This window comes from Nicotiana attenuata, chromosome 11, assembly GCF_001879085.1.
Source record: "Nicotiana attenuata strain UT chromosome 11, NIATTr2, whole genome shotgun sequence".
NCBI classification, from domain to species: domain Eukaryota; kingdom Viridiplantae; phylum Streptophyta; class Magnoliopsida; order Solanales; family Solanaceae; genus Nicotiana; species Nicotiana attenuata.
Genome location: NC_031999.1, coordinates 41,382,822 through 41,406,743, shown reverse-complemented (window position 1 = coordinate 41,406,743; position 23,922 = coordinate 41,382,822). Strand labels below are relative to the sequence as shown.

Genomic DNA, 23,922 nt, shown 5'->3' with positions numbered 1-23,922 from the left:
TGATTCTACTTCTCTCCATTTTGAGTATATCTCTTTTTTGTCAATTTTAAATTCCTATAGCTGATTTTATTTGATTACAGGCTCGATTAGCCAGTGTTGGACTTTCAAAAACCATAGCAGAACTTCGAAATATCACTGGTAAACCACAAACAGAGAAGAAAAGACATAACAAAATTGACTACTTCTCCACTCCTTTGCGTCGTTCCAAACGATCAAAAGGAGGTAATGAATCCAAGGTTGAGAAGAGCAAGGCTGCAGAGACTAATAAGCCGCTGAAGTTAATCAAATATAGAACAAAAGCTTCAGCTCTAGAGCTGAAGTTTCCCAGTTACAAAGACAAAAATCTGAAGTTCCCAGTTACAAAACAAAAACTTCGCCAGTTACAAAACAAAAACTCGCCAGTTACAAAAACAAAACTAGAGCTGAAGTTCCCCAGTTACAAAACAAAAACTTCAGAGCTGAAGTTCGCCAGTTACAAAAACAAAAAATTCAGCTCTAGAGCTGAAGTTCGTCAGTTACAAAAACAAAAACTTCAGCTCTAGAGCTGAAGTTCGCCAGTTACAAAACAAAAACTTCAGCTCTAGAGCTGAACTTCAGGCCCGGCTACTAGAATGCTGAGGTTTTGCGTGATTGCCTTTGCTACTTCAGCCCCGTATGCTGAAGTTATCCGAAAAAGCGGGTACGCTTGTAATTGTTTTTGCAAAGCGGGCAAAAGTTGAAACGTAACACAAAAAATGAGTATAGATACAAATGCTCCATATAATCTCATATAGTGAGGTTCGAAAAAAATAATATGTACCAAATCTTATTTCAATTGTGGTGGACGCAGAGCCTTTAGAGCCCAAAGCAGTGGGAAACAGAAAAATAAAAATCAACAGGTTACTTCGAGAAAAAATATTCGTATATTTAAAGGTAAAAAACTTGCCGACGCTAGTTTTTGGTGGCGTAAGCCGCGTGACACAGAAAAACAAGTGTATCATTTAAAACAAGTCCACCTCTCCACTCTTCCACAATAAAGCCACCTTCTTCTCAAAAAGCAATCCCTTTTTCTGCACTTTCCACAAATAGCAAATTTCTCTGTCCAACTCTCCTTACCCAAAAAAGAGTGAGGAAACTTTGCTGAATTTCAGTTCCCTACAAAAAGAGCAGTTATTTTGGTACTAATATCAAAAAAATGTTAGCACAAGTACAGCTTCTGTTTATGGTGGTATTCTTAGAAATGTCACTAATTTTGTTATTTCTCTTCAAAACCCCTTTGAGGAAACTGATAATCATGACTCTTGACCGAGTCAAACGAGGGCGTGGACCGTTGATTGTTAAATCTGTAGCTGCCACCGTTCTTGTGATCATGATTTACACTGTTTACTCTATTAGGGAGTTGCAGTCTCGCCCTACTGATGCTGTTAATCCCACTGATCAAATCCTTCTTGCTCATCAAATTCTCCAAGCTGCTCTTATGGGTATGTTTCTTTTTTTGCAAATTATTGAGGGTTTTTTGGTTGTTTGTGGAATTCCTTTTATGATTAATTCATGGGTGTGTTTATTTTTGCCTTTTTTTCAACCCTCTTTTTGTGGGGGTAGAATTTCCTTTTTATGGTTATTTTTGGAGCAAAATGAACAAGTTAGTAGTATTTAGTGTGATGCTATGATTTACTTCCTTTGTCCCATTTGTCCCATTTTATGTGATGGTGTTTGATTGGACTGGGGAAGGAAGAAAGACTTTTGAAACTTATGAGCAGCGCGGTGCACTAAGCTCCCGCTATTTGCGGGGTTCGGCCCAAGCTTATCTCGCATTTCTGCGAGAGGCCGGCTCGAACTCGTGACCTCCTGGTCACATCGCAGCAACTTTACCAAGTTTCACTTTTGAAACTTGTGTTCTATAATAAATATCTCATCCGTGTCCTATAAATATCTCATCCGTGTGCTATAAGTATCTTATAGGGAAATGAAAAAGTTTAAAGTTAAATTATTTTTATATATAGAGAGGTGTCAGTTCTTTTAGAAGAGACACTGAAAATGGAGTGTAACACATAAAACGGACAGAGAGTAGTTAATTCGATATTCGGGCATGTTTAAGCAAAATTCCTTGGTTACTAGTTCTCAAGTTCCAGTTTAGTTCAAGTACAAAAGGGTTCAAAATTCAAGGACGGATTTAGTTTTTAAGCAGTAGGTGTCATAGCACACTGGCTTCGACTTGAACTGTATATGTAGTTGAGCAATTTTTAAAGAAGTGTATATTTCTTATGAATTTCGCTCGCTGCCGCTGACGTAGACTGGGTGGAGTAAAAGCAAGCAACAAAAATGAAAACAAAGGATATGTGGTATTGATGATCCAATGTGTAGGATACAAACCAAAATTTTTTAGGGACTTGAATCCTTGCTATTATCAATTGAGTAATCAGTATCCAAGAAGAATTCAATAGAATATTTTTCGAGAAGAAGACGGAGAACCCAAGTAAGAATTCAATACCGAATTAATAGAAGCAAGTAACCGATCCAATTAACGAAGATTCATGCTTAGACTCGACTATAGCCCAGAAGAAAGATGAAGGGGAAACTCATGCAAGTAATCATACTTCAAAGTGATCCAAGTAAGATTCGAAGTAGTAGAGAATGAAGGAAGTGGGCAGAGAAAGAAGGGAGGGGACGATGCTCAATACCTCAATAGAGGGTCTTCTTCAAGCTAACACCTGCGCCAATGTTTTGTTCATCAAAGTATTTTTGCTAATTGCAATGAGATCTATCTATTTATTGGGATGAAGATGAGATCTATCTATTTATAGCAGTGCTATGACCTACACCTATTAGGATAATAATGTAAGGCATTGGACTTCGAAAAATTAAGCTTAAAACAACAAACTAGGATTTAGGCTGTGATCAGCAAAAGAAGAGGGGATGCATTTGCGATGATTCCTGGTGCATACGCACAAAGTAGATTTGTAACATCCAGGGAGGTTTCTAGATTGACCAGACGAACACATCTTAGAGTGATGCATTCACCTCTCCTCTCAACTGTTCAGTGTTGCTTGAAAAGATTACCATAACTGCACTGGTTGCGTTAGCATTTCAAGGCTGCGCTTCCTGATGGCTATGAAATGCTTTAGATGCATTTACATCTAGTGGGGATGCGATAGCATCTCTAAAATTGTTGTTCTTCTTTTGTTTTTCTTCAGAGTTTGAGTCTTAATAGTTACCTCCTTCAAGCATCGTTCCGTGTATGTGTGTGTGTGTGTGTGAGTGTGTGTGAGGGAGGGAGGGAGTGAGGGAGGGAGGGAGAGAGCGCTCTCTTTCTTTGGGAAGATTCAACATCCCCGAGTCCGCATCAGCCACGGAATAGTAAGTGGGTGCATAAATAATTTACACCCGTTATTAGAATGCCAGATTCGCCCTGGTTGGAATTGCATTCTTAAAGAAAAGCTTATATCTAGATTTGAATGTCTTATAAACAGTTATTCAATTTCAAACTTGTCAAAGGAATGTGTAAAGTTGCTTGAATGTGCGTCTCCTTGGCACATAGAGATTGTTTGACTGGCGAAGATGGACCTTAAGGAGAAGAACCATCTCTTAAAGAGTGTTATTGGGATAATTCATGGGGGAAGGGGTTAAAAAGAGTTTCATTAGGACACTAGTTTGGTGGATCAGAGTTATGCCTGAAGGCTAAGCATTCAATTGAAGAACTATTGCGATTTTGATTTAGAAGTTCTTTCACAGCGTAAGAAGTTGGTGGTGCTCTGAAGCTGCCTTGCAAGTTGCAAGCACTTCTTCAAACAAGGTGTGATCAGAGGCGAATTCCGTATTTGAACATTATGGGTTCAAGTTCGGGATTCTATCACATCCCATTTGATTTACTGGGTTCGAACTTTATTATTTTTATTTATTTGGTGGATTTCTCAACACATATATAGGGTCCGAGCAAAGGCTATTAGGTTCCAATGAATCCATAAGTTACCCTCCATATCAGCCCCTGGGTGTGACAAACTGTCAGAAAGATATTTAGTTCATCTTTTGCACTACCATGGCATGTGATAGTAGAAATCAGAAGAGAGTATATGGTTCAAAGAGTGCCAACTGGCTAGAGTTTAAACTTTTGTTCCACACTGGTGGTACTATGTACCCCCCCCCCCCCCAACCCCGCCTTCTAAATTTTGCTGTTTGGCACTTGGACTTGATTGTGGCTGAGTTACAATGAAAATTTTGTGTTTTACAGTGTTAAAAAAGTGAAAAATTGGGGCACATGCACTGTTTTTGCCGCCTAATACTGTTAAAATATGATATTAGAGAGACTTGGATACAAGTTGGAGGGAGTTCTATTCTTAATGTTGACTGATACAAGTTGCTTGCTTTATTTAAGATCCTTAAAGGTTCCAGAGGTGAAATATGTTATGTTATTCAGCATATGATGTGATAACACACTCCCTTTTGTATCTGATTTACCTGCATAAGAATATTTGGCTGGTGAAACTCAGACTACATGGTTTAGCCTATCTGTTTGAAGCAAGTTTCTGCATAACAGGGTTCAAATGCTTTCAAATTTTTGCAGGATTTTGTCTATTCCTTGGACTGATGGTAGACAGGCTACACCATTACATAAGAGAGCTTCGCTTACTTAGGAAGACCATGGAAGCTGTAAAGAAGCAGGATCGCGCATCGGATAATGGCAAGAATGGTGAAGCCAGTAACCTAAAGGATGAAATCTCCTCCTTGAGGAACAAGGTAATGCAGCTGGAATCCGAAAACGAGGCAAAAGAAAAGGAGGTAAATTCTCAGAAGGCTAATTCAGATTCTCTCAAGGGTCAATCTGAAAAACTTCTGCTCAAATATGATCGGTTGGTGGAAGAAAATCAGAATCTTCGAAGCCAATTGCAATCAGTTGACCAAAATGTATCACATTCCGATAGCAAAAAGAACACCTAGAATAGCATACATTTGTTTTCTGGCCATCAACTGTAGTAGTTACTATCTTGAGAATTTTGGTTAAATTAAGTGTGTTGTGTAGCTTGTCTTTGTCATCATGATAGATTCTTGTAAAATGGTAGAAATATATTGTATTGGCTCCAAACCCTGGATTATCCTAAACCGCTCTTGTTTTCTATCTTTCACTGTGCTTTAAACTATTTTTGTGTTCCCAGCGGGGGTGATTATACAACAATATTTTGCTCTTGAGGGAGTCTCAGATCTTTTTATCTTGCAAGGGACCATTTCAGTGAGGTGGATAGCAGCATTTCCAAATTATATCGTATGATATCATTTATAACACTTTAAATGTTAATTTAAGAAGTCAGGTAGGTTCAATTCTTGTACAATTTTTGAAGTTCTGATAGTAAAACTAACTTTTAAGAAAGATTAATTGTAAATATCTTTTGGGTGTTAAGAACTTACCCGTGCTTAGTATGGCTACTTGGAACCTACCCATGCTTTGCGCAACTACTTGTAACCTTCTCGTGTTTAGCACGACACTTGGAACCAACCCGTGCTCAAACGGTCATTCGGAACCTTGGAACTACCTACTCGTGCTCACCACTACCACTTGGGACCTATACGTGCTCAATACGACCACTTGGAACTTACCCGTGATCTTTCTCAAAGAGCCAAAAGAACAACAACAACAGCCCAGTGAAATCCCACAAGTAGGGTTTGGGGAGGGCTGTGTGAACGCAGACCTTACACCTACTCCGGAGGAGTAGAGAGGCTGTTTCCGGTCAAAGAGCCAAAAGAAAAACAAAAAATTCTTTTACCAGCACACTCTACCATGATTTCTTTCTTGAAGTACACAAAACAGAAATAGGTAACAGTAAGGAGCAAAAATGAAGAACTAGAATAAAACAGTTCAAAATTTACACCTTTGAAGATCTACATACATACAACTCAAATAAACCACAAGACTCTCCAAGCTGCTGTCTAGCTCATTGCTTTATGAGCAAAAGTTTGATTTCCTAAAAGGGCAGCATGCCCTGATAGAGATACATTTGTATAAATATATATATACTACAATTACTAAGTTTCGCTCATAAACTATTGTTCCTCGCCCGTATTTATAGAATTTAATCGCTTTAGTCTCTGGTCAAGCTCTGCCATGACCGCCGGTTCCTGCTTTTTCCTCTGTCTTGAAATAGTAGTGGTTGTCATAAAGCCAATTTGATCAAAAGCAACCTGAAAAAAAGTTGTTCCAAAATTCTAAGAATATGTCGCCCTCAGCATTATGCATTGAGTTTAAGTTCTACGCATGGACAATCTATAGATTTTGCATACCATCCGGTTAAGTTAACCTACAATAATAGATAACTATATCTAGTTAAATGGAACTGATGGTGCAAAATTTCTTTTCGGTCAATATACATAAGTTAAATCCTTATGCATATGAAATCAGACACTAAACTTCACAGGAAAAAGCATCCCAGCTTATTCCTTTAAATAGGTACTTGAAGATATGACCATAAATAGAAACATGAGTCTAGCGAGAATATGTTACCGTCAACAAGTCATCAGGATCAAAAAGTTGATGAGTGCTTCTCTGGATGATATGAATTATATCTCCGACATGATGCACAGTCAGCAACTCTTCTTCATTCATCTAGTCATTGGCATATTAGAGGACTTTCTTAGTATTCGAAATTCAGTTCTAAGCTAATGGAAAATCGAGAGGCAAGAAAATCAACAGTGAAAAAAGTTATCATAAATGTGAAACACAAATATTAGGAATCATTTACCTTAAAAATTGCCAATGCCACATGGAATAGAAGATTTGCACCTTCATTGAAAAGGACATCCCAGACCCGCAAGGTTGTCTGTAATGAAATAGCAGACGCAAGAATCATTAACCAATACGAGATAATAGAGCGCATGATCTATTTCGTAGCAACTGACACCACACAGAGAGAATGAGAGACTAAGATTGTCGACCTCAGAAGGCAAGCTTTTCGCGAAAAGGCAGAGAAACCACTCAGTGCAAACAAGAGAAACATCAAACTCCAGTGCATCCAAATGAGCGGCTATCCTGTACTTTCCCTCATCAGTATCAGAAAACAGCATAACTCGTAAAAATTCAACATTCATGCTAACGACGAACATCTGGGAAAAGATAAAAAGCACCTGGGACATTTTTTGGTTAATAGATCCTTGAATACTCTTTGTTCGACATGGCATCCAGACAAGTTCTTTGTATAACAGTCACTAACTAATACATTCTCTAAAAGGACAGCAATCATCCAGAAAGCATCTTCTTCGGTTTTCATTACAAGCAATAATAATGCTGCAACATAGTTTAATCCCTGCAAAAAAAATCAACCCATTTAGACCTGAACGACATATCAACTATTAGTGAAGCAAAATGAACACTTGTTGGATATAGGTTCCCACATCTTTTTCTCTAAGTCAAACACAATCAAAGCCCACTTTATGTCCAAAATACTTCAAATTGTGAGGAGTTGGATGCTGCATGCCACTTGGTTAGAACCTAAAGCAACTGTACTAAATATATTACTATTTGATGTAGAATAATCAATTACAAAATCAAACATCACCTAAATTATCAACATGGACAAACTGCAGAGAACAATCTGTCTGGATATTGCAAAAAGCACAAACTGGATTAAATAGTTTAAACCTATACAACCATGCGTGATTCATAAAATATTTGATTTTAAGCCAGTGGTAATAGTTCATCAACTGGTTTCACTTCTATAGTAGCATAAGATAAATATTCTTGCTCTTTATGTTCAAGTTCTACAGAGCGGTGGTCAGACCAACTATGTTGTATGGCGCTGAGTGTTGGCCAGTCAAGCACTCCCATGTCCAAGCACTCCCATGTCCAAGCACTCCCGTGTCCAGAAGATGAAGGTAGTAGAAATGAAGATATTGAGATGGATACGCAGGCACACCAGTATAGATAAGATTAGGAATGAAGTTATTTGGGACAAGGTGGGCGTGACCCCTGTGGAGGACAAGATGCGGGAAGCGAGACTTAGATGGTTCAGACATGTGAAGAGGAGAGGCACAGATGCCCCAGTAAGGAGGTGTGAGAGGTTGTGGTCCGGGAGGGCCTAAGCCCTAAGGAGAGGTAGGGATAGGCCAAAGAAGTATTGGGGAGAGAAAATTAAGCAAGACACAGCGATGCTTCAACTTACCGAGGACATGACCCTTGATAGGAAGGTGTGGAGGTCGAGAATGAGGGTAGTAGTTATGTAGCGGAGCATCTACCTTGTTCATACCAGTAGTTTTAGTGCACTACTTAGTGCTACTCTTGTATTTCTTATTCTTAGATTACTTGTTTCTTTCGCTTTGATTTTCTGATTGCTTTCCTGGTGTTGCTGCTTGTTATTGTTCCCTCCTTTTTACCTTTCCTCAGCCTTTTATCCTTTTTACCTTTGTATCTTTGTGAGCTTAGGGTCTACCGAAAATAGTTTCTCCACTTTCTCAAGGTAGGGGTAAGGTTAGCATACGCACTACCCTCCCCAAACCTCACATGTGGGATTTCACGGGGTTTGCTGTTGTTTATATACAAGTTCAGGAATAATATCAGCTCTGTTTCCTCGGAATAGCTTCATTTGCAGATTACATGAGGAGAATGATGATTTATGGAAAACATGCTATCAAAAGAGGTCATATTATGATTCAGCTTCAGAATCAAAACTGTATAAATCAGAAAGAGTTGGACCTTAACTTAACCTGACTGAGTCTAGATTCCAAAGAAGCAAATTGAGCACATTTTGGATATGCACAATATTGGCAGTGAATCAGCACAGCTATGCTGAATTTTACCAATGGTATACCAGCAAAGTAGTACAACCCGGGCAGTGACTCAGCGCAGCTGTGCCAGCGTCGTGGATAGCACAGCAAGTCAGCACAGCGATGCCCAGAGGCGTTTTCAGATTTCTACATTTTTTTCAGGAACAGAAAGATTTCCTTATTCGATTGAAACTCAGTAACAGCATGTTTGAAGATTTTTTTCAGTAACAGCATGTTTGAAGGTTGAGCAAAGAGGGTTTTAAGAGGCAGAGAGAGTTTAATTTTGAGGAGATAACCAAGGATAGGGTTCACTAAGAAAAGAAGAAAGAAGAAAAGACGACCAAGCCAACTTTCTTTAACCATGTTCATCTTTCCTTTATTCTTTTCTTTCGATATTAACTATAAATTCTCATATTCTCTTAGTTTTGTTTAACTACATTATGAAGTAGAATTCTTTTCTTAAGGGTAGATGGATCGAACATTTAGATTTGATGTTTTATTTTATATTTTGTAGTCATTTCCAGAAAGATTATGCTTTTTTGATTTTGATGCTATTTACTTGTTTAAATTGTGAGTTTACCCCAGCGAGATTCGAACAGAGAAGTTGTGTTAAATAAGCATTTAAATTCATCCCTGAGCGTTAGTTTGCTTTGATTAATATTACGGAAAAGGGCCTGATATGCCCCTTTACTTTACTTTATTGTTCAATCTTGTCCTCCGTTATACTTTCTGTTCAGATTTACCCCTGCCGTCCATCAAAGTTTTAAATTTACCCCTATTTTAACGGCTGAGACACGTGGCACATTCTGAACAAAAGACTCATCCCCAATTTTAAAACCCGCCCCTTAATTCAACCCATTAGCTGACACTCGTTACCAACTCACTTCTCTTCAGTGAAGATGAGAACTTGGACTCCTTTCAGTGATAAATATCAAAATGATGATACTCGAGCAAATACACATTCCAAAAAAAAATCAAATCTTGATCATCAAATTTAAGTGCAGAGAAACATATCTGTTCCTCTTCTTTCTTTACGCTTTTTTCCTCAAAAAGTAACCCACACAACTCAATTTGTTGATTCAAGTACTTTAGAATCCACTAATCATAGAAAATATGGAAGCAATATATAGTTAATTAAAAGAAGAAAATAGTTACTGTTGGGTTAATGTTGTTGTAAGAAAAATAGTTACTACTGGGTTAATGTTGTTGTAAGAAAATAGTTACTGATTTTGTGTAATAGCAGAAGAGAGAACGACCCAAAAATTTCTTTCATTTCTCCAACACTTTATTTGCCAAAGGCCCTTTATATGGTGTCAGGTGGTGCTCAAATGGTGGCAGTTCCGGTGGAGCTGCCACCACCGCTTGACCGGAAAAATACCTCAACCACCTATGCTTGCCAATTCTAGCATACCCATTTAGTAATTTCCTCTGATTTTGGTGCTGAATTCTTGCTCTGTTTTGCCTTCGTGACTCTAACTTTATCACCAAAATCTTTATTTGTGCTGATTCTTTACAGTTGATAATTATTGATTCGTCCCCAGAAGAAGGTATGGGTGCTACTGCTAACTTATTCACAAAAGGTTTCAAGAGAATTTTCAAGATTTCAACTTTATCATGTGACTCATTCTTTAGAACATAATTTTTACCAATATCCAGTTCTCTTTTCAAATTAGGAGCTCAATAGTGATATTTTGAGATCTGAAATTAGTAACGTTTTGATCTTGATGTGAAGAACTGGGGGAAAAGTAAGAGTGAATTGGAGAGAAGCGAGTTGGGGAGTGGGTTGGGTAGTGGATCGGGTTGGGTTATTTTCTGAGTTGGATTGGTTCATTCTTTTAGAATGTGCCACTTGTCTCAACCGTTAAAATAGGGACAAATTTAGAACTTTGATGGACGGCAGGGGTAAATTTGAACGAAAAGTATAACGGGGGACATGATTGAACAATAAAGCAAAGTAGAGGGGTATATCAGGCCATTTTCCATTAATATTATGTCAATGTCTACAACAGATTGAACAAGAGTACTGAGAGGGACTTTAGGAGATTTGTGGTCAGTTAGAGTCTAAACTGATAGGGTGACCGTGACTCAACCATAAAGGATTCGTAGAGTCTAATACATCTCGAACTGAACAAGCCTAGAACTTAACCAAAACCTCAACTTAAAAATACTCAAGTAGGCAATCTCACTTGAGAGGGAATTTGGGGTCCTATTATTTCTTGAAAAGGTGCAGTTGAAATCAGTTCCCCGACATTGTCTCAGATAGATTTCCTCTGAAGAATTGCATTTCTCGCTCTGGCCTCCAATTCTTTTTGGTTAGTTTCTTTTGCGTTAGTTGCCGATCCTTGTACTTTATTCTACATCCCAAATAATATTATAACGTAATCACCACATCTGTTGATTTGTTAATCCTCGTAGGACGATACTTTACTTACTGCTTCATTACTTAAACTGATTAGTGCGCTTAGCATGGCAATTTAATCATGTTAGAAAGAAACAAAGATATATTGACTTTATCAAGTTTTACATCAAATATAAGTATACGCTTAATAGAGCTAAAAGGATACTTTCTTCAAAAGAAAATTAGAGCTAAAAGGATAAAAAATTATATTTTAGAATAAAACAAAGTGTTAACAAGGAAAAAGAGATCTAAATGGTCTAACTTCATATAACATATGTAACCCTATAAGCCGGGCCTATTCTAGCTTATAGACAGATAAATAATCTAAAACAAAGGGCAGTTACATTGATGTGTGTGTGTGTGAGAGAGAGAGAAAATGACTACATGGCCTCCCCTGTAAAGTATGGCAGCACGGAGAAAATATAAAGTTGATAGGATTAATAAAATAATATCTTTGGCCGAAATAAACATTATGATCTACTCACAAAGAAAAATAGATCTACCTGGCAGTAGCCAACATCAGAATCGCGGAAAGAATAGGCAACAAGGACACGCCTTAGGGCAGCATGACCCTCAGGACTGTCCAACCATGGATGACCAGGAAAGGTTCGCGGGAGGTCCTGCAAGTAAAGAAAATGTTGAAAATCAATCAAAATAAAGGTGGTAATACCAAAACATAAAAAATTATGTATCTCAAAATTTTCTACATTTCCTTCAAGCTTGGCAATAAATTATGCAAAATAATCCTATCTTTTAGCAAAGTAAAAAATCCTCCTAGAACTTAAAGCATTAGTTCACAGCAAAGAGAATATCAATATGAAGACACCATAAAGCTTTAATTGCTTTATATATGCACAACGAGTGAACCTTGCTCTAAAACAATAAACCTCCCAGAACTAAAAGCGTTTATACGGACTTTAATTCACATATAAGGAAACATCAATACGAAGACCCTCTTTAATTGCAAGACTGGCACTTTAAAAGACACAACGAGTGAATCATTCTCTTCACATATCATGCAGCATATATAACAAACTGTGCAGAATCCTGAACAGTTAACAAACCAAAACAGGAAAAGAAAGTCTAGTGCCGCTCTTACGAGTGTGAATAATCTTTCACTTAATGAATCTCTAACGACTCAACGTGAAGGCTGCCATGAAAATATCAAGCCGAGGCAAGTTCTAGCACATACACAGTAATATTCATTATTAGGGCCTTGTCTTATGAGGGATCTCATCTTATCAATGCACATTGAATCCTTGATCGGGGTGGTAATTTGTATCCAAGACCAAGCCTATTACATTTGAATTTTGAAAATAGCCTAATGACTTGTGCATGTTTACTAATTAAAGAACATTTGTCTGTTACACTTGAACTAAGGCAAATATAAGCAGTCAATCCTTGGATGTACATCTTTCTCCTTACTCTTTCTCTATAAATAATAGGCAGTGCATGTCCACTCATTCCCTTCTCTTTTTCTAATACCACCAAGAAATGCCGAATCACTCTGTACAATGAGCTATCTTACAGCGTAATAGATACTTCTCCTTCTCAAAACTTTTTCCACATTGGAATGTTTGATTTTTGGCTAAATAATCATCTTGTGGACTCACTCTAATTATCATATTCACATCTTCAGAATCCATCATAATTTAGGTCATAAACTGTGGCATGCAAGTGAAACATTTGAAACTGCAAAAGCTTCTACGCACAACAAATTTGTCCGTGCCAAATTTTTTTATAATAATACTTCATAACATCCTAGAATTTCAGCCTCTAATAAATGACAAAATTCACATCTAGAGCATCTATGACCACAAAAAATAGCCATCAACAGCATCCATCATGCTATCAAAACACAAAGTCTCAACATAGCCTGCAAAAACTAACCAAACTATAAAAAAGGACATCAAATAAACATAAAACATGCTCAGTAACAAAATCAAAAACTTTCCATTGAATCTCAACAATGTATCAGTGTAACATTTGACCAAGAAACTCACATGATCAATCTGCTTGGTTGCAGGTGTGACCTTATCTTGTATAGCTTTGGTCATATCCTCATAATAACTATCCGGGGCGGTTGATTTCTTCTTAGCTGCTCCTGATAGTGAGAACCACACCTTAGGCCTCAAAACAGGTGGGATACCTTTCCTAATAAGCTTCTTGAGAGTAATTGCATTCACCAAAGCAGAGAACTTTAAGGATGTTTTAAGTGTTGATGAAACATGAGTTTGCAAATACCAATTTGCACCTTTGCTTGCTTCTAATGCCCACCAAACTTTCCCTTGTTCCCTAACTTTTTCCCTAACCTCATTCAACACATTTACATCATCAACATTCCCTTCAACTGTAAATCCATATAGATCTTGAAATTTTACAGTTATTTTTGCCCTTCTTGCATGTATACTTGGCCTCAAAATTGGAACTTGTGATTGGTATTCAATTTCCATGTCTTTCTTGCTATGAGTTCCATACATTTTTGTGAATTTTTACACAAAAGATTGAGTCTTTTTTACAAATGGGTATTCATGAATTTAAAAAAAGGCCATTTTTGGGCATCAAATTGCAGAAAAGAGCTGATAAAATCAGATATAAGCACAAGGATTGAGTTTTTTCAGAAATGGGGCCCAAAAATTCAAAGAAAAGCCATTTTTTGGGCATCAAATTGCAGAAAACAGCTGATAAAATAAGATAAAAGTACAAAGATCGATTCTTTTTACAAATGGGTAATTCAAGAATTCAAAGAAAAACCATTTTCTTGGGCATAAAAAAACTGATAAAATGTGGATTTTACACAAAAGAAATGGTCAACTTTCAGAAAGAAGAATAAAAATTGAGTCTTTTTAAAATGGGTATCCAAGAATTTAAAGAAAGACCATTTCTTGGGCAACAAATTGCAGAAATAAACTAATAAAATCAGATAGGAATATAAAAATTGAGTCTTTTCACAATTGGGTATCTAAGAATTCAAAGAAAGGCTATTTTCAAGCATTAAATTGCACAAGGAAACTGATAAAATGTTGATTAACATATAGATATCACAAGCCTATAAAAGAATATAGAAACAATAAGATTAGAAAAAATGCTAAAATGGGAAAATGCCTTAACAGTTCAAGGGGAAAAAGAAGATAAAATATGGGAAGTTGGATGATTGAAGAGGGAGGATTCAAATGCAAGGAAAATACCCCCTCTAATCTCTACATTCAAAAAGAAAAGAAAAGACAAAAAGTTCTTTCAGATGTAAGGAAACTAAATTTATTGATTTAAAAGGCAAAAAAGAAAAGATATTGTAGCCTTAAAAAGAGAGAAGAAAGAGAATTTTAGTTACTTAATACAGATCTTAATATTCAGATGATTGTTACTTATTATATTGTATCGTATTATTATTTTAAGTACGATATTTATTTTGATTGTTACTTAAATATTATTGTATTGTTTCGTTAGATTCGTCGTTACGTAACGACGAAATGTGCCACCTTATATAACAACCTATTTGGTGTGGTCGCATCATTACCTTATCTTTTTCTCTCATCTCGCCCTTCGTTATTATTAAATAATTTTATTTTATCATGTACTCTATCTTTCTATATAATAATTCTACCTCGTATCATAATTTTTTCTTCATATTGTTGGTGCGTGATATCATGAAACAACGGCAAACGATACAATCTATCCAAACTTTATATTCATCAAACAATATAATACAATAAAATACGATACATTATGAAACGATATGTAACAACCATCCAAACAAGCTGTTAGACGTCTTAATCTTAAATAAACCAAAAAAGACTTCACTAGTAATATATTGGCATAATACATAAATAGGCCCTCAAACTTGGCCGCAGCTGGCAAGTATGTCCTCCAACTTTAGGTGTCACACGTAGTCACCTTAAAAACCTATGTAACCTCTATATCTATATATATATATATATATGCTAAATCCTATAATAATTAGTACATATTTATTGGTTTTGCGAACTATAAATCAAAAAGTCAAAAAAATGTGCGCATAAAATGGTCACTAATGATATAAAAGGAAAAAAGAAGTTAATTCAAAAGATAGGCAACGAGCTACTAAAAGTCTCATCAGTAGTGGCGGAGGCAGAATTTTCGTTAAGGAGTATCAAAATATATAAAAGTAAATATACCGCAAAATTAAGGAGAGTCAATACATAATATATATATATACTTATTAAAAAAATTAACCTACCTACACAGTATAATTTTTCCGTGAAGGGGTATCATTTGACACCCCTTTCCTATAAGGTGGCTCCGCCACTGCTCATCAGTCATGTCATGTTTCAAATTCAAAGTAAAGAAGATTTAAAAAATCAAATAATTTGCATACTGGTCCTTTTCTTGATAGGTTGTGCAAAATCTCATATCCTAAACCGTCCAAATTATTACATAAAACTTAGTAGGATTTGAATAATTTGAATTCATGTTAACTAGTATTATGATCAACTTAACGTTCTCCCTATTTGTATTTATTTAAGCTTTTATAAACAATAACGATAACACAACAATTAACTTAATTAATTTAACTTGAATATATAAGTTGAGAAAACTTTGAAGTAAAATCTAAATGTCAAGATGTACTCGTTCTATGAAACAAATGAAAAAGAGTAATCCTAATTCCTATATTTAATTTGTGTACTTTGGATATTTGAGTAATGTCAATTCTAAAAAGTCCAAATGGGACAATTAGAGTAGTTTTGAGTTTTGACATGGTCCCCGCGAAAAATATAGCCGTTATTACGCAATGAAAAACCCTACCATATTTAATTCTTCAACTATGAGCTTATCGTTAGTATGAAAATGAGTGGGTATATGTTAGTGTCACTTATCTTTCTAAAATAAATAATTGGGCTATCACTTATCACTGATTGCTCATTTTGAAAAATATCTATGAGTAATTTGACCCTTTAGCAACGAAAAAAATTGTTCCATATGTATTTTTTTTCCATTCTTATATACTCTTTGGTAAATCGGCTTTACATCCTTAAAACTATGAACTTCAAAATAGACATCTAATTAGGAATTAATTAATTCGAACTCACGTTGCGTAAGGTCCATTAAAAGGAAAAGTTCTTTATACAATAATTTATTTTATTTTCAGGAGTCAAATTTGATATCTCAAGTTAATGATAGAGGAACTTTATCTATCCCATCACAAGGATAAAATCAATTGTGCTTGACTTCTTCAAATTTTTTGAAGTGTTTGACCGTGAATTTTTTTTTTCCCTTTTTGAACTTTGCTGAAATGGGCAGAGTTGTTTGTTTGAGACTTATATTTCAAAAATGTTTCTATAGTGTAGGGATAATTATTATTCTTCTTTTTTCTTTGGAGAAAAGTAACGGATTAAGAACTTTTTTTTGGGTTCTCATTCGGTATTTGGTACTCGTATTAAGACTCAACTAATTCGAATTCGTGTTGCGTAGGATCTATTAAAAAGGAAATTGCTTCCTACCAATTTTTATTTTTATTTTCAAGACTCGATTAATGTTGGAGAGCTCTAATTAAGAGTGAGTGGATCCTGTTTATCCAGCCACAACTCTTGGTAATATGGCTTCAACGTTTGGATCAACTGTGTGATTAACTTCCTCATGTTATTTAGATTCTATGAAGTGTGTGACCGTGAATCTCTCTCTTTTTTTTAAATAAAAATTTGAACTTTGATGAAATGTGCAAAATTGTTTGTTTGAGGCTTTTATTTCAAAAAGTTTCTTAAAGTGTAGCGATAGTTATTTCTTTTTCTTTGGAGAAAAGCAAAGGATTTTGAATTTATACAATTTTTTTCCCAGCAAAATCCATTAAATAGTAGCGCAAAGCCACTAATTTCTAAGCAAATGTTTTTTTTTTTTTTTTCACGTGCTTTTTCTGAAATTTTACAACGAAAATAGTTATACAAATTATCAAAGTCATGGAAAATAATGCTTTCAAACTTTGGTGGTAGGCCAATCCAGTCATTGTTAAAGATCGAAAAGAATCATGTACAAGTACAATGACAACATATTCAAATTTCTCATAAGAAAAGATTAGGTGCCTTCAATAAATAAATTAAAAGAAGAAGAAGAACAAGTAACGCTTAGGTGTAATATATGGTCCCAAAGGGAGCCAAATATTGTGTCAAATAAAAGTCTCAAAACCATTACCGTTTTGAACGATCTACACGAGGAGACAAAGTTAAAATTATCATCACAACTGTATCCAATATTAATTAGTGGAAATCATAGTAGAGTATAGGGTTGTAGAATCGCTAAAATAAATAACGAACAAAAACTTAACATCCCGATAATATGTGAATTTGAACTTTCTAATTTTTTCACCATTGTTTCAGAAAAGTTGAATTTATTAAGAGACCTACTAGCTAATACACATATAAAATAACGTATTTAAAAATTATATTGGATATTATTAATTGTCACGACCCAAACCCCCGCACTGGTCGTGATGGCGCCTCTCGTGAAGACGAGGCCAGCCAACTAACCCAACTCATCTTTTCAAAAGTAGTTAAACATAATTACACAGCTTAAATATAACTTAATAGTATTAATTAGCGGAAATACAACCCAACACAACCCTAATCAGGGTATCACAAGTCACGAGCATCTACAAGAATGTAATTATATTTACAAGTTTAGAAATACGCTGAACAGGAATAATGAATTACAATAGAAAGAAACGGTGATGCGAACGCTGGCAGTCACCTCGCTAAACTACTACAGCTCTGCCTCCCAACAGCCAATACCCGCTATCGGGTGAACAAATACCTGCAACTGCACACGAGGTGCAGGGAGTAAAGTGAGTACTCCAACTCAGTGAGAAATAAAGGTAAATAATAACTAAGCAGTAAGAAATCACGTAAAGCAACCAACATGCTGTATAGAAGCAGGGTACAATCCTTTGAGAAACAGTGAAGCTGTGAAATCTTTAGAAATATATTGGCTCAGTTTAAATCCCTTTTGAAAAAGATCTTTTCAACAGTTACGAAACGATTTCAAAACAGTTAGTGCTGTTAAGCACAGAAAAATCCGCCCCTCGGGCACAAATACCGCAGTATAACAGGTAAAAAGGCAAGTAAATATGCAAGATGCGCACATAAAAGTTTGCCCCTCGGGCAATATCCCCTCGGGCTGACTCTCAGAAACACTCTCAGTCCCTCGGGCTCTCTCTCTCGGATCACTCTCAGGACAGTATCATATAGTAACCGCTGCGGCGTGCAGCCCGATCCACATATCTCGCTGCGGCGTGCAGCCCGATCCATATCTCGTCGACGGCGCTCACTGCGGGTGTGCAGACTCCGGGAGGGGCCCCTTACGGCCCAAGCGCAATATCAAGCCACCTCGTGGCACATATCATAAGGCCTGAAAGCCTTCTCACATCACACTTGAGGCCTGAAAGCCTCCTCACATCACACTCGAGGCCTGAAAGCCTCCTCACATAGCACTCGAGGCCTGAAAGCCTCCTCACATAACACTCGAGGCCTGAAAGCCTCCTCATATCACTCACATATATCCTCACATATGGCCCTCGGCCTCACTCAGTCCAGAAAATATCATAAGCCCCTCGGGCATCAATAAAATAGTAGTGCTCAGCCCAAACAACAGTGGAAATATCATTTAAGTCTCAAAGTTCAGTTAAAGCGGTTTGTAAAACAGTATAATCAACAGGACTGAGTTCAAGTAGTATATTAAAAATAGTGAGGAAACAGTGATAAAAATCCCCGAAGGGTTCAGATAATTGGCACGAAGCCCAAATATGGCAATCGGCCCAAATCATGATAATAACAAATAAGTTTCAGTCAAATACGCGGTAAAATCAACAATCGGGACAGACCAAGTCACAATCCCCAACGGTGCTCTACCCCACGCTCGCTATCCGGCGTGCAAGTCACCTTAATATAGCACTATGGTGTGCAAATCCGGGGTTTCAAACCCTCAGGATATCATTTACAATCATTACTCACCTCGAACCGGTGAAATCTCTAGATCGCGACGCCTTTGCCCCTCAAATCAGCCTCCACGCGCGTAGAATCTATCCAAAATCAGAGCGAATACATCACAATAGGCTAAGGGGACATAACCCAATCGAAAAGGATCGAAAAACATCGAAAATCATGAAATTTGCAAAACCCGAGCCCCAGGCCCACTTCTCGAAAATCAGAAAATTTAACATCATCAGATTTCTTATCTCGCCACGAGTCCATACATATCAAGAACTCCCAAATCCGAGTCCAAATGACCCATCAAAATCCAATTTGAAATACCAAATTCCAAGCCCTAGCTTTTCCCCCTTTTTATGAATTTTCCACAAATTTCTATGCTAATTCTACCATTAAATCATGTAATAAGGTCAAGAAACTCACCTCCAATCACACCTAGTCAAAATCCCCTTCCATTTCTGCCCAAAAGCTCTCAAGGTCGATCAAAAATGGTGGAAATAACCCTTAGCTCGCGGAACAAAATGAGCTTTTAAAACCCTTCTCGGAACAGTCATTTTCGCATCTGCGGTTGCTTTACCGCATTTGCGACTACCGCTTCTGTGGTTCTTCCTCCGCTTCTGCGGATCTTTATTAGGCCAAGGACCGCTTTTGCGGTCAAATATCGCTGTTGCGGACACCGCTTATGTGGTCAATCACCCGCTTCTACAGAACCTCCCTCACACACACGGACCGCTTCTGCGCTCAATAGCCGCACCTGCGGAAACCATCCGCTTCTGCGGAATTTCTCCAAAAAGGCCAACACTCGCATCTGCGCCCCTAGTCTTCGCATCTGCGGAACCGCATCTGCGGTCCCTTTTCCGCAGATGCGGAAATACCAGCTGTCATACCTCCTTTTTTCTACTTACACCCCCGGGAAGGGGTATATGAAAGGGAGTTATTTCCAACTTGAAGTGACAATCGAAACGGGATTCGTTTATTAAGAGAATTCAGAGTCGCCACTTGGGAGATATATGGTGTCCCAAGTCACCGGTTGAATCCTGAATCGAGGAAAAGAATGACTCTGTTTAACAGTCCGCGAACCAGAAATCCGAGTAAGGAATTCTGTTAACCCGGGAGAAGGTGTTAGGCATTCCCGAGTTCCGTGGTTCTAGCACGGTCGCTCAACTGTCATATTTGGCTTAATTATCTGATTTTAAACAATTATGAACCTATGTGCAAATTTTAACTTTTAACCGCTTTTGTTATTATTAAGAGAATTGCAACGTCATTAAAACACGTCTCGAACCACGTCACATAAATGCACTCGTGATTTTATACATATTTGAACATCGTTGAGATTTGGATTTGGGTCACATAAATGCGCACCCGAGTTTAAGAAAGTAATATTATTAACTAACGTGCCTAAAGTAATTTCGCATTCGTAATTTGCGAGGGCCATGAAATTTAGCTAAATGGCACGCCTCGGAATCTAAGGATTAATTCAAGATTAAACAAAACGAGGGTCATGCAATTGTCATTTTGTTTGGCTTGGCACACCTCAATTTATTCTAATCAAAGTGTTTCTAAACTAATTTATGAGGGCCATTCACTATGAATTATCTAATTATGGCTCACCTCCTAATTATTTGAAATGATCTAACTTAAATAAAGAGGAAGCCCAAAAGAGCTCAGAATGGCATGTTAAAACTAAAGCTCAAACGAAATAAATAAACAATGGCCCGTTCCCCTTTGCGTTTAAGCCCGTGACGTATTGCAACTACAGAACTCACGTATTGAAATAATTGGGCTAAGCTCGATAACAGGCCCAGTTCACACACATGAGGGCAGAAAAGTGGGGATTCAAGATCAGCTCCTTTTTCCCTTACTTATCTTTCACGCTTGTGTTTCTGATCTTTGCTACTGATTCCAAAAGAGGGGTATGAAAGAAAACCAATAAGGCTCAAAGGGGTAACGAAGGATAAAGTGTTTAGATAGCAGAACAAAATTCCTTCGTCATTCCAATCTTCAAAGCATGCCAAATACAAACAACACAATTAAACAAACCAAAGAAATCATACGTAATATCTTTTGATTGCACCAGAATTGATAACCAAATCCACACATTCGCCTTCTTCATTTGTTAAACACAAAGCATCATTGGACAACACTCTCACTTTCATTACCACGAACGACCCCTTCAATTTGGGCGAACTTGTCGTTAGCTTCAACCCGATGCAGCATGATGCATTAATATAGGGTTCCTTTATGTTCTATCTGCCCTAGTTTCACACAATTCGGGCTTGAAGTTATCTCAAAATGCCCTTACTTATTTCCCTCAAACGTCCCTATCATCTTCAAAAATTGTTTCATTGCTTCCTGACCAAACTGACTTTTAAAGATCTTGCTGAGAATTATGCGTGCATGTCATGTCACTAGAACCAACATGAAAAGAACTGTAAAAGGAGAAGAGAACTAAAAAAATGACCAGAAATAGCAGAAAACAGAGAATTGCATTAAACAGATGGTGAAAGGGTTTGAACAACAAAACAAACAAAATAACCTGGGGTACAACCCTAAAACAAACCTAGATAACACTAAATGAGATACTACGACTAAAGGAACTAGACAAAATAAAAGGATAGAAGGGTTTGAGTCACAAGACAATGTCCGGATTACAACCCTGAAATAACCCGGACAACAGAAATAACAACAAATTAAGCCACCAAAGCTCCTCTCCGACTGACCAAGCAATGGAACGTCCTTCCAATTACCAAGCACGGTATCTTAGCCACTGAGTTCCGCATCAATATTGCCAAGACCATTACCAACTTCAATATCATCAACTTCAGTCAACAAGTTCCCAAGAGGATTCGCGTGCTCCCTGTCATTGTCATTGATCACAATTACTCCATCTTGAATCATTCTTTCTATTTCCCTTTTCAAAGATCGACAATCTTCAGTGCTATGCCCTTGGACATTAGAGTGGTACATGCATCGTACAGTAGGATCAAAGCCTTTTGCATATGGGTCTGGAGTATAGCCGAGGAGCGGCTCAATCAGGCCAGAATGCTTTAACTTTTCAAATAAACTTGTGTAGGACTCCCCAATTGGCATGAAACTATTTCTTTGCCTTTATTCTCTTCCCTGCCCTGTTTTCTAGGGTTGTTGGGTGCTCGAAAATGCTGCGAAGGCAAGAGTGCATTATGCGGTGCTGGCGCTCGCCCTAGAGAGTGACCTGGTGGTTGGACATATGACCGGACATTGTTTGGAGGATAATACTGAGGTGGATTATGTGGAGCTCGGGGATAGGTTTGGGGTTGGAGTTGAGGCTGGGTATGGTAAGGTGATGGGCCCCTGGACCAAGCTCTTGACTCAATTACTGCAACGTCCTCTTTCTTCTTCTTTCCCAATACTCCTCCAGTGCCGTTTTGAATAGCCTGGGAGGTCGCCTTAATTGCTGAATAACTCATGATTTTGTTAGATTTGAGTCCTTCCTCTACCATGCTTCCCATTTTCACTACTTCATTAAAAGATTTCCCTACTGCTGACACCAAGTGACCGAAATAAGTGGGCTCTAAGGCCTGCAGGAAGTAATCAACCATTTCTGTTACAACCCATATTCACATACGTTAGTTCATGCCATAAGGTCGTCGACGTAAATCCATGAAGAGATTATCTTTGAGATGATAAGAGATTAATCCTATTGGTCTTAAATGATACAAAGGTGTATAAGGGTGGTTAACAAGTATTAGAAGTTAAACGAATCAAGGATGTTGTCAGCCGTATTTTTGGGTAAACCTAGGGGTGCTTAATACTCTCAAGAGGTCGTATTTTAAGGTATATGAATCATAAAATATCCGTATCATAGTCTTGAAGTCAAACGAGTTATGAAACAAAAGTCGACAAGAGTTGTTGCAACTTAAGTTAATAGTTTTACTTAAACTTTAGGTCAAATGTTATTAAGCTTTTCTCCCAATATACTTGGAATTACGGGGTGATCTACCCACCAAATTGAAGATCTATGAGTCTAGTTTCCAACACATTAAACCTTTTATCAATACGACATTGGAGTAGAGAAATATAGACATTTTTGCGAGACTGCACAAGCTGCTAGGTGACAGTAGGTGGATCACCTACTTGGTTAAATGATAGCCCAAAAAGAGGCAATTTCGGGTCAGACAAAGAGTCCATTAAAAGGCTTATCTTCTGCAATATATCCCTCATTATATTTCACAAATAACCAAACCTAAACCCCTGCAAACGTCCTCCCAAAAATTATCCACAAACCCTAATTGATTTTCCCTCTCTTTCAAGTTCAAATTGGGGGTAAACCCTAGAGTTTGAAGAACCAAGATAAGGGCTGAGTTATCCAACAAGTAAGGTGAGTTTACTGCTATCTTTCATACATTTATTCTGCTGTGAATTCATGGTAATTCGTTCTATACATGTAAGAACTCACGGGACGGTGATCGGAAGCCGTGAGTTCGAGTTATTCACTTGTAGCGGACTGTTTTGTGGACTGTTTTGTGTTGCTGTTGGGCTGCGTGTTTTACTACTGTTTTGTGGAGTTTTGGAGGAGGAAGGGTGTGGAGAAACACCATATAGATGTAGGGTTGTGGGCTGGTAGTTCTTCGTAACATTTCCGGGTCGTTTGACACGACTACGGTGGCCGTCGTATGTATGAAGTGATTTGGTTGTGCGTGGACTGTTTTGGGAGGCTCAATATGATTATTATTGATGTTGTTTGGGCTGTTTGGTGATTGTTTGGAATTGTGTGAAGTCATATATATAGGGGAGGTGCTGTCCGTTTCATCGTAAAATAGGTTGTGGTCGATACATAATAGTTATGACGCTTGAATGGTAACTATA

The 23,922-nt window shown here is 37.4% G+C and overlaps 2 protein-coding genes across 2 annotated transcripts; one reads left to right on the top strand and one right to left on the bottom strand.

The window, feature by feature from the left end:
* LOC109234386 lies at positions 945–5,160 on the top strand. Its single transcript, XM_019400365.1, has 2 exons — positions 945–1,460; positions 4,541–5,160. Exons 1-2 carry the CDS (start codon positions 1,175–1,177, stop codon positions 4,912–4,914), a joined length of 660 nt encoding a protein of 219 aa, XP_019255910.1. The 5' UTR covers positions 945–1,174; the 3' UTR covers positions 4,915–5,160.
* On the bottom strand, positions 5,795–14,392 carry LOC109234385 (growth hormone-regulated TBC protein 1-like). Its single transcript, XM_019400364.1, has 7 exons — positions 13,126–14,392; positions 11,626–11,742; positions 7,090–7,268; positions 6,901–6,994; positions 6,708–6,785; positions 6,470–6,571; positions 5,795–6,150 (listed from the first exon to the last, which is right to left on the bottom strand). The coding sequence occupies exons 1-7, from the start codon at positions 13,600–13,602 to the stop codon at positions 6,013–6,015; spliced, it is 1,185 nt and encodes a 394-aa protein (XP_019255909.1). The 5' UTR covers positions 13,603–14,392; the 3' UTR covers positions 5,795–6,012.

What these genes read in the sequence shown, in the direction of transcription:
- LOC109234386 (XM_019400365.1), top strand. Translation starts at nt 1,175, where the DNA reads ATGTTAGCACAAGTACAGCTTCTGTTTATGGTGGTATTCTTAGAAATG. An exon ending in TCTCCAAGCTGCTCTTATGG is followed by an intron (nt 1,461 to 4,540) that starts GTATGTTTCTTT and finishes AAATTTTTGCAG; the next exon opens with GATTTTGTCTATTCCTTGGA.
- LOC109234385 (XM_019400364.1), bottom strand. Translation starts at nt 13,602, where the DNA reads ATGTATGGAACTCATAGCAAGAAAGACATGGAAATTGAATACCAATCA. An exon ending in TTAACCAAAAAATGTCCCAG is followed by an intron (nt 6,995 to 7,089) that starts GTGCTTTTTATC and finishes GGGAAAGTACAG; the next exon opens with GATAGCCGCTCATTTGGATG. An exon ending in CGAAAAGCTTGCCTTCTGAG is followed by an intron (nt 6,786 to 6,900) that starts GTCGACAATCTT and finishes ATTTCATTACAG; the next exon opens with ACAACCTTGCGGGTCTGGGA.